This window comes from Polypterus senegalus, chromosome 7 (genome assembly GCF_016835505.1).
Source record: "Polypterus senegalus isolate Bchr_013 chromosome 7, ASM1683550v1, whole genome shotgun sequence".
In the NCBI taxonomy this organism is placed as follows: domain Eukaryota; kingdom Metazoa; phylum Chordata; class Cladistia; order Polypteriformes; family Polypteridae; genus Polypterus; species Polypterus senegalus.
In genome coordinates, this window is record NC_053160.1 from 56,988,516 (window position 1) to 57,006,806 (window position 18,291).

General features: G+C 36.9%; 1 protein-coding gene across 1 annotated transcript in view; it reads right to left on the reverse strand.

Moving 5' to 3' along the window:
- The window catches only part of cwc27 (CWC27 spliceosome associated cyclophilin), a 232,162-nt gene that overhangs the window by 203,247 nt on the left and 10,624 nt on the right, over window positions 1-18,291 (reverse strand). Inside the window, exon 3 of the mRNA XM_039758683.1 lies at window positions 5,388-5,500. Coding sequence (XP_039614617.1) covers window positions 5,388-5,500 — 113 coding nt within the window. The remainder of the gene's footprint in view (window positions 1-5,387; window positions 5,501-18,291) is intronic.

Sequence of the window (18,291 nt, forward strand, 5' to 3'; positions counted from 1 at the left end):
CTAAAACAGAAATGTTTTTATGTTTTAGTAATAATTGACAAAATGTAGACATGAAGTGTATAATGTGTGAAAACTGAAATCCAAATATCAAATAAACACTTTCACAAAAGGAGCAGGTATAGGGCTGCTAACCGTTCTCATTTTCCCAGACATGTCCTGATTTTTAACGCGTTATGGACTGTCTGGAATGAATTTATAACATTTTTATAATGTCTGGAATTTTGTCTCCTAAAATTTGAAAATCTCCATATCCTTATCCTTGGTAAACATTTAAAGCCTTACACCAATCAGCTTTAGCGGAAGTAGTGTGCACACTTTTTTCCCCAGAATCCTCACTTCCATTCTGGTAGTAAACAGCGCAGATACAGTATTAAATGAGAATAGTCAATGTCTGTCCAACTGTTCAACTTTTAAATTCAGCTTCATCTTCTTGGTGAGTAGACAGTTCATTATAAATGTTCGTTTCCTATAATTATTTGTAATCCTAATTCACCGTAGCTAAGTGAATTTATTCCAAATCAAAATTACAATTTCACGTTTTCTATGCGAGACCTTATTTTCAATTCGTCTTTCAGCAGCTTGGTTAAACAAGTAATTTCATACATCCAGGTACAGTCCGTCATATTTAAGAGTGAGTAAGAACTGGTTTGTAATAATTTTAATGGAAAATATTGTTATTACCACCTGTTGTTCCAAAATTGATTTATAATTGTAAATGAATGAGTCAACTATTAAAGTTTTAGTTAATTAAAAAGAAAAAAAAAAATCACACATTTATTCTGTCATATAAATGCAACATCTTTTTAGTTAATAGTTGATCAAGTAATACAGCACTTTAAGTAATTTAATATTTTCATAATTCTTTAATTTGCATAAATTGAGGAATACCAATTATGCCAAAAAGAAAGTGCAAGTTCACGGACTACTTGAACAGATTCAATTAATGGGCTAATGCTCACAAGATAAAATTTCAGTAGCGTGCAATGTAAAAAAAGTCCTCATTTTTCGACCCAAATGTCCTCATTTCCTGAGAAAGAGAGTTAGCAGCCCTATACAAGTATAACAAAACAAGTGCTCTTTTATTGAAGAATATAACCAAAACACAGAAGTAGTGAGTTGCTATTTTTATTACTATTATATAATAGAAACATGAATTTCATTTGAATCTCTAACAGCAGGTGACAGAGTTGACAGAGAGACCTATGGTTCACTTGTATAATACATGTGGGATCCTCAGCTTATTTAGGGACCACCACTGGAACCATTAGCCTGCTACAGAAAGCCCTGCAGCTTCAACACCATACCTAGTAAACTTGAAGCAACCAGTCCCAGGTCCTACAAAGCAATTCAACAGCACTTTTACTACTGGGGTTATGTGCTTCTCTGACTTAGCTTGGCAAGAACGGGTGACTTTTCAATATGATTTCATACAAGGGACGCTATTGGTGGATGACTGAGAAGCTAACCAATCAGAGCACGCAGTTAAGTTCTCCTGACTGAGAAGCTAACCAATCAGAGCACGCAGTTAAGTTCCTGCCTGCTGAATGCAGTGTTAACGAGGAAGTCTCGTCTCACTCATTCAGCATCAACGTGTTTCGCTGTGTAAAGAGTTGTGCTGTTTTGTGTTTATCTTTGTGCATAGTCAAGCTCTTCATTATGGCTCCAAAACGATCTGCTACTGCTTCAGGGGCCATGCCCTAGCGCAAACAGAAGATGTTAACGATTGCCAAAAAGGTAAACGTTTTGGATTTGTTGAAGGCTACGATTCTTTTTATTTAAAAAGTAGGAAAGGAATATAAGATCTACGCCGCAGTGTCCTTTTAACCAGGGTGCAAACGAGTTGTAAGTGGATGTAATAAGGCAGTAGTCTGGATGGAATCTGCTTTAGGAATTTGGATTGAAGACTGCCAGAAGAAGAACAACGGCAGTGCTACACAATCGCCTGAAGTGGCTCCTTTGGAAGAACTGTAACGCTCTCCTTTGTTGTGCAGTAAAATTAAACTCATTGTTATCGGACAAGTCATCGTGTCATTGTTGGTGAGTAACCATAATTAATTTTCTACTTACAGTACTTAGTACTTTGAGTGTGAACACGTGCCTCTGCGTAGTCTGTGCCGGGTCGGGCGCTATATAGCGCCTTTATCACACTATATATATATATATATATATATATATATATATATATATATATATATAACACACACACATATATATTATATACACATACATCCACATATATACATATATATATATATACATATCTACACACATACATATACACACATACAGTGCATCCGGAAAGTATTCACAGCGCATCACTTTTTCCACATTTTGTTATGTTACAGCCTTATTCCAAAATGGATTCAATTCATTTTTTCCTCAGAATTCTACACACAACACCCCATAATCACAACATTAAAAAAGTTTAATTGAGGTCTTTGCAAATTTATTAAAAATAAAAAAAATTGAGAAAGCACATATACATAAGTATTCACAGCCTTTGCCATGAAGCTCAAAATTGAGCTCAGGTGCATCCTGTTTCCCCAATCATCCTTGAGATGTTTCTGCAGCTTAATTGGAGTCCAACTGTGGTAAATTCAGTCGATTGGACATGATTTGGAAAGGCACACACCTGTCTATATAAGGTCCCACAGTTGACAGTTCATGTCAGAGCACAAACCAAGCATGAAGTCAAAGGAATTGTCTGTAGACCTCCGAAACAGGATTGTCTCAAAGCACAAATCTAGGGAAGGTTACAGAAAAATTTCTCCTGCTTTGAAGGTCCCAATGAGCACAGTGTCCTCCCATCATACGTAAATGGAAGAAGTTTGAAATCACCAGGACTCTTCCTAGAGCTGGCCGGCCATCTAAACTGAGTGATCAAGGGAGAAGGGCCTTAGTCAGGGAGGTGACCAAGAGCCCGATGGTCACTCTGTCAGAGCTCCAGAGGTCCTCTGTGGAGAGAGGAGAACCTTCCAGGACAACCATCTCTGCAGCAATCCACCAATCAGGCCTGTACGGTAGAGTGGCCTGACGGAAGCCACTCCTTAGTAAAAGGCACATGGCAGCCCGTCTGTAGTTTGCCAAATGGCACCTGAAGGACTCTCAGACCGTGAGAAACAAAATTCTCTGGTCTGATGAGACAAAGATTGAACACTTTGGTGTGAATACCAGGCGTCAGGTTTAGAGGAAACCAGGCACTGCTCATCACCAGGCCAATACCATGCCTACAGTGAAGCACGGTGGTGGTAGCATCATACTGTGGGGATGTTTTTCTGCAGCAGGAACTGGGAGACTAGTCAGGATAAAGGGAAAGATGACTGCAGCAATTTACAGAGACATCCTGGATGAAAACCTGCTCCAGAGCGCTCTTGACCTCAGACTGGGGCAACAGTTCATCTTTCAGCAGGACAACGACCCTAAGCACACAGCCAAGATATCAAAGGAGTGGCTTCAGGACAACTCTGTGAATGTCCTTGAGTGGCCCAGCCAGAGCCCCAACTTGAATCCGATTGAACATCTCTGGAGAGATCTTAAAATGGCTTTGTCCCGATGCTTCCCATCCAACATGATGGAGCTTGAGAGGTGCTGCAATGAGGAATGGGAGAAACTGGCTAAGGATAGGTGTGCCAAGCTTGTGGCATCATATTCAAAAAGACTTGAGGCTATAATTGCTGCCAAAGGTGCATTGACAAAGTGTTGAGCAAAGGTTGTAAATACTTATGTATATGTGATTTCTCAGTTTTTTTATTTTTAATAAATTTGAAAAAACCTCAAGTAAACTTTTTTCACTTTTTTATTATGGGGGAGAAGTAGTGTGTAAAAGAAGTTATGAAAAAGAAAAGGGAACATTTTAAAAATAACGTAACATGATTGTCAATGTAATTGTTTTGTGACTGTTATGAGTGTTGCTGTCATCAAGGATTTGATTATCATTATTTCTTTCAATCAGGTTCGTATTTGGAGGATGTGTTGTGTTCAAGTTACATTCCATGTTTGTCAACCGTTGTAAAGATATCCGGTTTCATTCATCAATTCATTTCTTACTGCATCAATAAACAGCTCGCCTTCCTCTTTATTTGAGACACCACACACTGCATGCATGGGTTTTTTTACACTGTCTTCCTTTAGCTGGACATTGACTTTTTCCACCATGTGCTTTGTTTCCACAGTAGCTGCAATTATGAATATGCTTGTATGCGTCATTTGCTTCATATTCTTTTGCTGCCTTCTCAATTGTGTAATGCTTTTTTGTTCAGCGCTCTTTGGAGGTCTTGCTTTTTGTCTGCGTACTTCGTTTACAGTCAGTTCACGTGAGCCCCTCGGAGTACATGCATCGAAGGTTCTCAGCTGTACTTGTGCTATCTCATGCGATGTCCACGGCTTTATTTAATGTTAGCTAAGACCCCGGCACTTAAAAGTTTCTCTCACAGTTTCGCGGAGTTTGTAACAAACACCACCCTGACCATCTCATCTTCGTTTCCATAAGCACAGTCCTTCACCCACGAATATTTAGCGGCAGACTGTTTCTATTGGATTGCCACTGACGGATGGCCTTATATGGGCAGGCACTCAATTACGTGGTAGGCGTGACGATGAGGGACGCAACTCCGCCCCACACGGCGACTGAGCTGCAGGCTATGGCTGGTATATATGTACATAAGTAGGTTCCAGTTATGACCATTACACGTAGAATTTCGAAATGAAACCTGCCTAACTTTTGTAAGTAAGCTGTAAGGAATAAGCCTGCCAAATTTCAGCCTTCTACCTACACAGGAAGTTGGAGAATTAGTGATGAGTGAGTCAGTAAGTGAGTGAGTGAGTGAGTGAGTGAAGGCTTTGCATTTTATTAGTATAGATTTGGTATTTTCAAAAAATATTCTAAAACAAACAAAAAAGGTATTTATTCTACTTTACATTTAGTTTTATTTTTAAACTCCCCTCAAAAAAAAAATCTTTACCGTTTATTAACTGCATAAGCATAAGTTTTAGCGTTGTCAATTTTACCTTAAGAACTTTATTGAATTTTTCATTTAGTTACAAGTACAGTTCACTAGAATTTATTTTGTATAAGCATTAGATGCAAGTCAATTGCCAACCTTAGTATGTTAATCTTCTCCAGGGCACATACATGTACTCTCCCATATTCACTTAAAGCTGGTCAGTTTAGAGTCGGACATAAACAAAACCTGCAGATCTTTGTGATTTGGTGGAAAAACTGAAGTAACTGGAAGAAAACCCTCTATAAATAGGCAATTTGCAAATTCCAAAGAACATTGTTAAGCACAATTCAAAGGCATACTCCTGGCACAGAAGAGAACCAGTTAACAGTGTTTATCAATGTACCACAGTGTCAACCAACAAGACAGAGATATAATAATTATCACCTTGAAGGGCTGGCCATAGACGGACTCTCCTCCACTTCCAGTTCCAGTAGGGTCTCCACCCTGCACAATGAAATCTGGTACAACCCGATGGAATATGGTGTTGTTGTAATAACCTAAAACAAATCAGTAACTCGTCTGATTGCGCACATTTACAGTTGTAATGCTAATACACATACAATAAATTAATTCATCAATACATCATTTCAAACAAGTCAACATTTTTTCAAATGAACTTAAGCTATTAATTTATTTAGTAGCACACTGGTAATAAACGGATAGCATAAAAACCTAAACACAAAACTTTACACATATTCAAACATCAAATGAAAGGATATACAGCCTTAACTGGTTTTCCTTGTCAACTGGAAATAACTTTTAACACTTTTTCAAATACATTATTTATAAAATATTAAGGATGTACATTACTAATAATGAACACAATCTACTACTGACAAAACTTTGCCTTGCTTTAAAGTACAAACAGGCATTTAATCTCCAAAAATGAAATTAATATGGACCTTATTTCATTAGAAAATTGTACATTTTCAGAATGTCTCCCATACCACAGCTATTTCTAAATCTAATTTATAGTAGTTTATCTCTACTCCTATTGTACTGTTAAAACATACTGGCAGTGACAGCCATTTTTAAACAACTGTTATTTGAAGCCATGATTACAAGTATTGCCATCGTACACAGCCTGGTATCCTGTTGTCTTGTTGTACAGGACAGGTAGTTTGACATATTTGATCTCCACCTCAAATCCATATAGTTCACCATACTCACCCCCTTCACTTCTGTGCTGGTGTACAAAATCTGCAATTTTTTTTTTTAAATAATAGACACCTACATTTTCATTATATTTTGCTCAAGACAAAAAAAGATGAACTTAAATACAGGACACTTGCATGGGGAATTTAACATCAAAGCATATTCTTTCTCTGAATTGTATTGTCTTAGACATCTGTGCAAATAAGCAGAAGCCCAGGAAATGGCTAGAATGCTTTGGTCATATTGATTACTTTATAACCAGCAAATGGGTGGGCATCTAGGACAAGAAATTGCCAAATTGGTTTACAGCCTGGGAAAAGAAGGAATTTGGACATACTTAATAGATCAAAGATTGTAAGAGAAGTAATTCGTAATACGGACAGCCAGCCAATCAAATGTGTTTAACATCACATGCTCCAGAAACCCATATGGAATTAAAAAAAAATATATGCCTTGTCTGAGAGTGACATCAGAAAAAGGAACAGCTATGACAAAAAGGCAACATTAGATGAAGAGACGAAGATGTGTGGCCATTTCTAATTAAAGTCGGAGGAAGTAACTCATGCATTTTACCAACTGCTGAATCTAACTGCAAAGTTATAGCAAGTTATAATAAGGCGGGCAAACAAATATAAAGCTACAGTATGACAGAAATAATATAATACACAAAATACCTTGTCTCACCTGCAAACATTTAGAAAAGATTAATTAAATACTAATTTGAAATTCAAATGTAATGTTATGCTCTATTGAGGTGGGTAGTGTTAACAAGCTTCAACCTTTTGAGATTTCATATACACTCGAAATATTTAAGCACTAACCTGGAGTCTTTAAAATGCCACATAATAGTGCATTGTAATTTTGAAATAATATATACTGTATTTGGCGACAAAACTAGAAACACAAAGTCACACATTAACCATGTTCTTTTGGCGATAGTCAGCAACCCTTTCAATAGAGTATTTTAATCGAATCTGCGCCTCCAGATTACAGTTTTACTCGTGCAGACCGCCAGGGAAAAAGAGGGGGCAGTTTGGCAAACATTTACTCAAGCCAGTTAAAATGTAAAGATGTCAGTTTGGTAAGTTCAAGTCCTTTGAGTATCTTGCTGTTGTTATCCATGGAGATTCTCAAGTTCTAGTATTATCCGTGTATAGACCTCCTAAATACAACGCGTCTTTTTTTGAGGAATTCTTTGACTTAATGTCAATTTTAATTACTAACTATGACACACTCCTAATAGTTGGCGACTTTAATTTTCATATAGATAATCAGTGTGATCTAAAAGTAAAAGAATTTATGAACCTCCTGGATTCTTTTGATTTGAGGCAGCTCGTAAATCAGCCTACACATAAAGCAGGTCATACGTTAGACTTAGTGATTACTAAAGGACTGAAAGTTGATATAAAGCAGATCATTGATATTGGTCTATCAGACCATTTTCTTCTACTTTTTAATACAGAAATAATGATAAAACACTAATGAGAAGCATATTGTTAAAAAACGCTTCTTTGACTCAACAGCAGCTTTAAAACTTACAAACATTTTAAGCAATCAGTCCGTTTATAGTGCCAACTATAATAGCGAGGATAATGTAAATAGTAAGGTGGAAAGATTTAATACTAAAGTGAGAGCTGCTGTTGACATAGTTGCACCTGAAAAGACGTTGAAAAATCTTCTAGCATTGTTATACCATGGAAGACCCAAAGAGTGTCTGATTTAAAGAGAACATGCCGCAGAGCTGAGCGTAAATGGAGGAAGACTAAACTTACTATCCACTATGAAATATTAAAAGTTAAAATAACAGAATACAATAACACTGTCCGTCTTGAGAGGCACTGCTATTTCTCTAAGATTATAAATAACAATGCTAGTAATCCCAGAGTCTTATTTTCTACAATTGATCGCCTACTAAACCCAGGTAACTCAAAGGAATGCCTCCTAAGTACTTCCAGTAAAACCTGTGAGGCTATCGCTGTATTTTTCAATCAAAAATTAATGATATTAGAAATAACATAGTATATCCTTCCAACACTAAGGATCCTCCTAAACCCCAGCATTCTGTTATAAACAAATTAAACTCTTTCACTAGGATAGATTTACCTGATTTACAAAAAATAATATCTCAATTAAAACCTTCCACCTGCGTCCTTGACCCAATACCAACAAGGTTTTTCAAAGAAATATCAGGCGTGCTAATTGATAATGTTCTGGACATAGTAAATTCGTCATTAGATACGAGGGTCTTCCCAGACTGTCTTAAGACTGCTGTAGTTAAACCCCTTCTTAAGAAACATAATCTTGACCCTCGCTCTTGAAAATTTTAGACCCATCTCTAACCTGCCTTTCTTAAGTAAAGTTCTGGAGAAGGCAGCCATTATGCAGTTAAATGACCACCTAAATAAACATGCTATTCTTGATAAATTTCAGTCGAGTTTTAGAACAAATCACAGCACAGAAACTGCACTCGTTAAAGTAGTAAATGATTTGCGAGTGAATGCAGACAGAGGCCATTTATCTGTTCTCATCCTCTTAGATCTGAGTGCTGCATTTGACACCATTGATCATAATATTCTTAGAAATCGCCTTAGTCAATGGGTGGGCCTCTCTGGCAGTGTCTTAAATTGGTTTGAATCCTACCTGACAGGGAGAAAATTCTTTGTTAGTTGTGGTAATTACAACTCGAAGACACATGATATCCGATATGGTGTTCCATAAGGCTCTATCCTGGGTCCGCTGTTATTCTCAATCTACGAGGTGTAGCAGAAAAGTAATGAGACTGGCAACACTGCAAGCGATCTGGCAACGCTGCGCTGTTGTCCTTGATAGAGCACATATATCAGTACCCTCCCATAGCTCAGTGCGAGTTTCAACTCCTTCCATTAACTACGTGATTTTTGTGACTGCTATTAGCGAAGTTGTGTTTTTGGTTGTGTGTCACGCAAAATGGAACAGCAGAATTTGGAGCAACGTTGTGCCATTAAACGGCAAGTGTGACGTTTGAAAATTTAAAACAGGCCTATGGGGAACATTCTTTATCCCGAGCTCAAGTTTTTCACTGGCACAAATCATTTTTGGAAGGCAGAAAACACACTGAAGATGAACACCGTTCAGGGAGGACTTCAACTTCGAAAACCAATCAAAACATCGAACGTGTGAACACTCTTGTGAGATCAGACCGTCGTTTAACATTAAGAATGTTGAGTGAACAATTAAATTTGAACAGATTTACCGTTCATCAAATTTTAAATGAACATTTGCACATGCGAAAGGTCTGTGCCAAAATGGTGCCGAAAAACTGCCCTCTCCATAACAGAATTTTTGACCTCAAAAGGCATTCCTGTGGTTCCCCAGCCCCCTTATTCACCTGATCTTAGTCCGTGTGACTTTTTCCTTTTTCCTAAACTGAAAAATGTCCTCAAAGGCCGTCATTTCGGGACTTTAGAAAACATCCAAAAGAGTGTAACGGACATGCTGAAGACCATACCGGTTGAAGACTTCCAGCGCTGCTACCAACAGTGGGAACAACGTCTCCATCAGTGTGTAGCTGCCCAAGGGAACTACTTTGAAGGGGATAACATTGATGTTTGAAAAAAATAAAAACTTTGGTAAATAAAAAATCAGTCTCATTACTTTTCTGCCACACCTCGTACATGCTTCCGTTAAGTCAGATTATCTCGGGGCACAACGTGAGCTACCACAGCTATGCTGATGACACACAACTGTACTTATCAATAGCACCTGATGACCCCGATTCTCTTGATTCACTAACACAATGTCTGACTTGTATCTCAGAATGGATGAATAGTGTGAATTTCCCCTTGGGACTAATAAAGTATCTATCTATCTATCTATCTATCTAGTAACTTTCTCAAGTTAAATAAAGAGTAAACTGAAATCTTAGTGATTGGCAATACGGGATACAATGAGGCTATTAGAAAAAAACTGGATACATTAGGATTAAAAGTCAAGACGGAGGTAAAAAGCTTAGGGGTAATTGTTGACTGTAATCTGAATTTTAAATCGCATATTAATCAGATCACTAGGACAGCATTTTTTCACCTAAGAAACATAGCAAAAGTTAGACCTCTTATATCTTTGAAAGATGCTGAGAAATTAGTTCACGCACTTGTTTTCAGTCGACTAGATTACTGTAATACACTCCTCTCAGGACTACCCAAAAAAGACATAAATCGTTTGCAACTAGTGCAGAATGCAGCTGCTAGAATCCTAACTAGGAAAAGAAAATCTGAACACATTTCTCCAGTTTTAATGTCACTACACTGGTTACCTGTGTCATTCAGGATTGACTTTAAAATTCTGCTTATGGTTTATAAAGCCTTAAATAATCTCGCCCCATCTTATATATCGGAATGTCTGACACCTTATATTCCAAATCGTAACCTCAGATCCTCAAATGAGTGTCTCCTTAGAATTTCAAGAACAAAGCTTAAAAGAAGTGGTGAGGCGGCCTTCTGCTGCTATGCACCTAAAATCTGGAATAGCCTGCCAATAGGAATTCGCCAGGCTAGTACAGTAGAGCACTTTAAAACACTGCTGAAAACATATTACTTTAACATGGCCTTTTTATAACTTCAATTTAACTTAATCCTGATACTCTGTATGTTTAATTCTTCATAATAACTATTTATGATGGCTCTAAAATCCGTACTGACCCCTACTCTCTCTTCTGTTTCTTTTTTCAGTTTCTTTGTGGTGGTGGCCTGCGCCACCTCCACCTACTCAAAGCTTAATGATGCTCCAAAAGTGATGGATGGATTAAAAGGCATCATCAAGTCCTTCCGTGAGAACTCTAAATCCAAAGAGGACTGTTTCATTTATGTTAGGTAGAATGCCCAGAGGGGACTGGGCAGTCTAATTGTCTGGAATCCCTACAGATTTTATTTTTTTTTCCAGCCGTCTGGAGTTTTTTTTTGTTTTTTCTGTCCCCCCTGGCCATTGCACCTTACTCTTATTCTATGTTAATTAATGTTGACTTATTTTGTTTTCTTATTGTGTCTTTTATTTTTCTATTCTTTATGAGTGTATGTAAAGCACTTTGAGCTACTTTTTTTATGAAAATGTGCTATATAAATAAATGTTGTTGCTGTTGTTGCCTCATGGTAAATAATAGCATTTTACCTAGTGGTGCAAGAAATACCACTTTCATCTCACAGCTTAAGTGACCAGGGATTGATTCCCAACCAAGTCACTGGGTAGAATTTCCAAGATTTCACCCTAGATGTTTGAATTTTCTCAAACAGCTCCTTTTTGATTAAATGTTTACCATCAATTTCAGCTATAATGTTATCCATTTATGAGGGATGCATGCTACACAAATGCAAATTTTACACCACAAATTGTCAAATGTAATCCTCATTACAATAACCCAACCTAACTATGGAGAAAGGAAAATGGTTGCAGCTCTACATAATATGGAGTCTAATGTTGTTACTGGCAGCAGCTTTTCACAGTTAAATGCTCATTTCCAATCTATCAAGAGTCACTTCTTGCAACATTCTCTTAATCCTGCCATATAATAAAATAATTAATGTGATCATATACATTCCTTTAAAAATATGGCTGCTAAATATTGTACTGAAAAATATTTTTTTGAAATTATATATAGGAAGACTTGTATTGTGCACTTATACAAATAGCTTCACTCACACAAGGACACTTTAAACATGTGAATTAAAATGTAAATTGTTGAACTAATATACAAGCTCCACAAATAGACTGACTGAACTGAAATTTTAAAACTACTCTTTGGAGCTGCTTGGGGGCATAATCTATGTCACCAAGACACTATAACCTAAACCCTGTGATTAAAAAGAAAACCTTGATGTACATCTTCATATTAACTGTGTATGGGATAGCAAGGTTTCGATGGGTTTCTAAATTACAGACCTGCCATTCTAAAACATTACCTTAATAAATAATTGCGCAAGCTGTAACATGTGTACTTTAAGCTTTCAATAAATGAGAAAACAAACATATATTTGTAAGATTTTTTTATGATGATAAAGATGAAACGGTGTGGTGACTGTGTACATAAGGAACTTCACTGGTATCTGTAAGGTTGCCGGTTCAAATCCCATTACTGCCAGAAGGGATCATACCATGTTGGGCCCTTGAGCAATGTCCTTAAACCTGAAAATTGCTCCAGGGGCAGTATACAATGGCAGATGCAACACTCTGTTCCCCTAAAGTTATACAAAAAAAAACCTCTCCTTTAGATTAACAAAGTGTATCATCAAAAAAAAGCAACCATTTAAATTGAAAAATAACAGAATTTTTAAAAATAATCAAAAAGTGAAGTATGTGTGCCATGTATGACCACACTTAATTTTCTCCCCAATATTGTGCTAAATTATCTAATTCTAATTATCTACGGTATATTAATTTCATTAATTTTACAGCAAAATTAAACATATTTTACTGAAGCTTTATATCTATTGTTTCCATTCTCCTTCCTCTTTTTCAGTCATTTGATGGTTCCTTAAAATTCTTCCAAAATTCCTTATAAGCATTTTAAATGTATATAATTTTCTTTACTTTGCATCTTGTATGTTTTAACTAGGCTGAATATTGGATTTTGTGTAATTTATAGCCTTCAAAAACATTGCGTATTAACAATAAGCAAACTGTAATTCTACAATTCTGTGAGATTTTTTTGTATTATCTCAAATATTTCTGTATCTGAAAGAACTGCTACTATATAGAACATATTTTTATTACCGCACTGACCGTCCTTGGAGTCAGAATCTTCTAGATACTACTCGAGGAATGAGCCTTTTGTTTTAGTAAGCCATTGATATCTGCTGAAAGCGATGTTAAATTCATTGTTTTGTTTTTTGTTTTGCTCACTTAAACATACTTTATTTCGCAGTCAGTCTTTTTCATGATTTTTGCAGTATACTATCATGTAGTCAAGTACTACCTGCATATTTATTGTGTTTCGATTCTCATACAAGCAACTTCTTAAACATAATTTATTTATTTAATTAATTAATTTACACGCATGCTGCCCTTGCCTTGCGTGGAAATCACTCAGATTAAAAAGACACAGGTTTTGCAATGCTCTTTTTAGCATGTTTGTTTCTGTTATGTGTTTGTCTGTGTGAAACGTGTTTCTTTTAAATTTTCCAGTAAATTTGCAAACTTGGCTAAAAAAATATTGCCCTTAGAATTTACAATTCTACCTGTAGCTTTTCTTGTAATAATGGAGCATATTTGCATGCGATTGGGTAATTAAGGGACTGAGTTAATGAAATCATGCTATATAACACATAAAATTTGAAAAGAAAATGTACAATATATCAATAGGTCTGTCATCCTCATTATGATTGCATCTTGCTGTGGTACCTACTTTATGATATCATTTATAACAGCACTTTATTTTGTGTACAGATTTTTTCACATCCATTCCATACATAACTGGCAGATAAGCAATCGAGAACAAAAGATAAGATACTGTCTATTGAAAGACAGATTGGATACAAATGGCTTCAAAGTAAATGAAGGAAAGAAAAATACATAGTTGAAGGGGAATGGAACAGGTGGTTGCAAGGATTTGCAATGTGTGCGGTACAGATGCGGGTACAGCTGCTGTGGGAAACTCAGAAAAATATTTGGTTTATACGATGAGGGTACATAAAAGATGTAATGATCTGAAAGGTAATTCACAGACAGCGACTTATGGCCGATTTATACTTCACGCTCAGACCGTGTACGCATCATGGTTGCCACGAGTTCCCAGCGTTCATTTCACGCATCCTCTGAGCAGGTCCTCAGAAATTAGCATGACGTGTGCGCAAATTGCAGTACCAGCAAAAGTCGGGGGGCGCAGTGTGCAAAAAGTCGGAACGTGATGTCAGTGTCTCCGTTTACTATCTACATGTGACAGAAAGCCTCTATGCAGATCCTACGGGATGAATGCTTCGATGTGGTGAAGCAAAATGCTGACATACAGATGCATTCTTGGTGCTTTTATATTCAAGCGTCGCATATTCCTGATCGTAATGACATGATACATTTTAAAAGTCTCACATACCATCTTTTGTGCTGTCTTTTTTTTTTTAAACTTAACAGCAGCAACATAATGTATAGCGCTGTATTTCAGGCACTGAGAAAAAAATAAAGGACACGGTAAAAACATGTATTTTGTGATTAAAGTGGAAATTTCTGCTTTAATCTCAAAATGTTCACTTTAACCTCTTAGTTTACTTTATCATTAATGCAGACCATCGTAAACATCATCCCAGTTTTTAATCGCTACGAGCTTCTTGGACCTGACAGCAGCGGCAAGCAGCAATAGATCACCACACAGAACAAATTAAATGTATGATATTCCAACTCTCTGCACATTTAGAATCTTTAGATTTGTACTTGATACCACTTTCATGATGAAATGCATTAAAGTGTGTGCTACATTTTACATATAATTTCGTTTAAATAATGAATACTGTTAATAATTACACACATGAGGGGAATAATTACACACATGCGGGTGTCACGGTGGTGGAGCAATAGCACTGCTGTCTCGCAGGGAGTTGCTGGTATTTCCTGCTTGTATTCCACACTGTGCTCCGGTTTCCTTCCAAAGATATGCAGATTTGGTGCCGCTAAAATGATGCTAGTGTATGCGAGTGCTTGTATTCACCTTGTGATGAGCTGAGGCCTCGTCCAGGGATCGTTTCTCACTCGTGCCCAATGCTTGCTGGAATGGACACATCCCTGGATTGATGGATTTAATCAATAAACATAATTTTCAAAGATATTGCGGTAAGGTGTCATCAGAATTTAATGAGTGTTCTAGGCAATTCTCAACACAGAGAAGCCGAACATGTTCTCACCGTGATAATATCTCGCACTGCCACCTGGTGGATTCCTCCAGATTCACGTAAAGTACGCGCACAAGTATGAACTCTACAACGCTTGCGTAGCAGGAGCGTCCGCTGCAGCATGCGTCGCGTGAAGTATAACTCCGGCCTTAGACCATTGCATGTGGAAAGCACGTAAGAGGGGTGCTGAATGCTGATGTACACATTAACTTGTGTTCAAAGAAAGTAAAGTATCCTTGCAAAGATTAAAAAACACAAAATTAGCTAAAATTGATGACTGATGAAATGCTGAAAATCTCAGATACAAAGAGAAGCTGGGCCCAAGGAGAAAGAGAAGCATATGTGAAACTCAACTGAAGGTTGCACTGCAATAAACGAAAAAGGAGAAGTACTATAACAATATGTGCAAGGAAACAGAATTAGAAAATATTAAGGGAAGAACCAGAGGAGTCTTCCTAAATCTTGAAGAATTAAAGAGAAAATCTGGGTCTTAAACTAAAAGATTAAGAGATCCTCAAGAATTCAAACATAAAACCGAGAAGATCAAGAAAAGCATATACCAAGTAATTACATCATGATGAGCAAGCAGATTACCAACTGTTCTCACCTGTACCTTACAACCAGAAACCATTAGTGATGACATAAGCACAAAAAACACTGAAAGATATATCAAGAACAAACCATCTGGCACTGTTGGCATTCCCATTGAGGTAATGTAGCATTGTGATGTAGCTGTTATAATACCAGCAAAGCTCTGTCAAGAAATTTGGAAGAAATATTATGCCCAACAGCCTGGAAAAATATGTGTTTAAACCAAACCTAACGAAAGAAACCCCAATTGACTGGAAACTGTTGCAAAATTGATCTGTTCCCACATGCCAGCAAAACCCTATTCAAGATCATTCAGTTGAAGCCACAACATTATATCGAACAAGAATGTGCCAAGGAAAAAGACAAATCCAGAAAAGGGCAAGGAACATTACCTGACATAAAACAAATCCTTGAAAAGGCAAAATAAAGGATATGTGCATGTGTCTCATTAACTACAGCAAGGCATTTTTCTATAACTCAGGAGAAACTCTAGATCATGTTATTGGCATAGGTATATTAGAACATAAGATAGTTCTCATGCACAACCTCTTAATCAACTAAGAGGCAAAAGTTTGAAAAGAACTACAAATAGAATGGTTGAAAATCTGAAACTGCATGATATCTCCACAACTTACACACAGAGCATTGATGACAGAAAACGCATCATCATTTGCTTTACTGATGATACCAAAAATATTAGCTGAAAGAAAAGGTGATTTGAAAAATCATCTTACCAAGATCAAAGAACATATTCTAAAAATGGATCTGCACCTCATATTGAAGAAGACAATGACCTTGACAATAGTCAATCTGGATAATTTCAATCTTGATGGAAAAGAAATATTCATAATGGACAAATTCAATCTTGATGAAGAAGAAATATACATAATGGACAACATTAGCCTGCTTGGATCTATGATGAGGTGACAAGCAGGCAAGAAATATGATGAAAAACTGTTCTTGGAAAAACAACCATTCAGAGCCTAGACACATTTTTCAAATACAAGTATAAGGATTTGTTTGAATCATGATATTCTTGATAACTCTCTGTGATTGTAAAACTTGGGCAGTGAAGAAACTGAACAGGAAGAAAACTGAACCTTTGAATTATTTTATTTGGGACGAAAATTCCATGGGTTGCCAGAAAAACAAACACTTCAGTATAACAGGAGATTAAAACTAAATTATCACAGGAAACTCAAATGATAAGCATTCCACTGTACTCAAAACTTTGAGATATTATGCAAACAGGAAAATTATTGGAAAATAAAATGATGCTTAGCAAAGAAGAAGGTGAACACAAGAGAGTAACACCTGTAATGTGAATAGACTGATACAGTAGCTTCAGTGATGCACACTCCTCTTTCAGATATTAGCCATTTGGCTAAAGATCGAACACAATTCATAGGAACGATCTATTGAGATGCAAGAGTCAACATTGATGCAATGACAATTAAATAATTAACTAACTAGATGGGTAGAGGACAGATTACCTAATCATATTTGAATAAGATGTTAGTACTGCATGCCTTATCAAAATGTTTCTACTCATTTTAACAAAATCCTTAAAATCAATTTTAAAAGATCAGCAAAAATCTCCCACTTTAAAATACAATGAATGCATTTCATTTGCTATAAAAAGAATTGAAGCCAGAAGCACACTTAAGTACAGTGGAACCTCGAGATACGATCACCTCTGTATATGAGAAATTCAAGATAAGAGGAAAGTATGAGCGAAAAATTCGGATCTAAATACAAGCATTGGCTTGCGTAAAGAGCCACGAGCCAGGCTGTGGGTATGTGTGACGCGTTTCCCGATCCGCCTCGACTCGGGGATTCACCCAAGCTGATGCTGCCAGCCCGTCAGCTCACTCAGTGTTCCTTGTTCTCCCGTAGCATGAGGATCTACGCGTTTGTGCGCTTGTGATTTTATTGTTTCGCTGTAGCAGTTCACCGTATAAGCGTATCCAAAAATATTGTGGACATGCAGATAGAGAATAGGAGATGATTGCCCTCAAGAGGAAGGAGAGAGAGAGAGAGAGAGAGAGAGGCACGAGCGAGCAAGATAAGGAGAGACAGAAACGCGTGCGCGAGCAAGAGAGATAAGGAGAGACGCGCACGAGAGAGAAGAACCATCAGCTCAGTTATGATCACATGACGCTCAGCAGACAAAGTGTATCCATACTACATGTATTGCAAGACATCGCTTGTTTTATCAAGTCAAAATTAAAAAATTTAGCTTGTCTTGCAAAACACTCGTAAACCAAGTTACTTGCAAACCAAGGTTCCACTTGTATATATTATTTTGTTAGGAAAATTAATTTTTATGTTGATATTTTTGGGGGTGCGGAACGGATTAACTGGATTTCCATTATTTTCAATGGGGAAGTTTGTTCTAGATATGAGAAATTCACTATACGAGCTCAGTGCTGGAACAAATTAAACTCGTATCTCGAGGTTCCAATGTATATGGAGCACATGAAAATGGCTGCAGAAAAGGCTGGGAACATGAAAAACAGTTTAATTATATTAGTAATTCATCAGATCTGCATGGGTTTTCCTCCAAGAGCTCTGGTTTTCCATCTGCATTCACAACAATGTCCAGATTATGTTAAATTGTTCCTTGTATGATCATGTCTGTGCTCTGTTGATAGACATTTTGCCCTGAGTTGTATCTTGCCTTTCATCCAATGCTA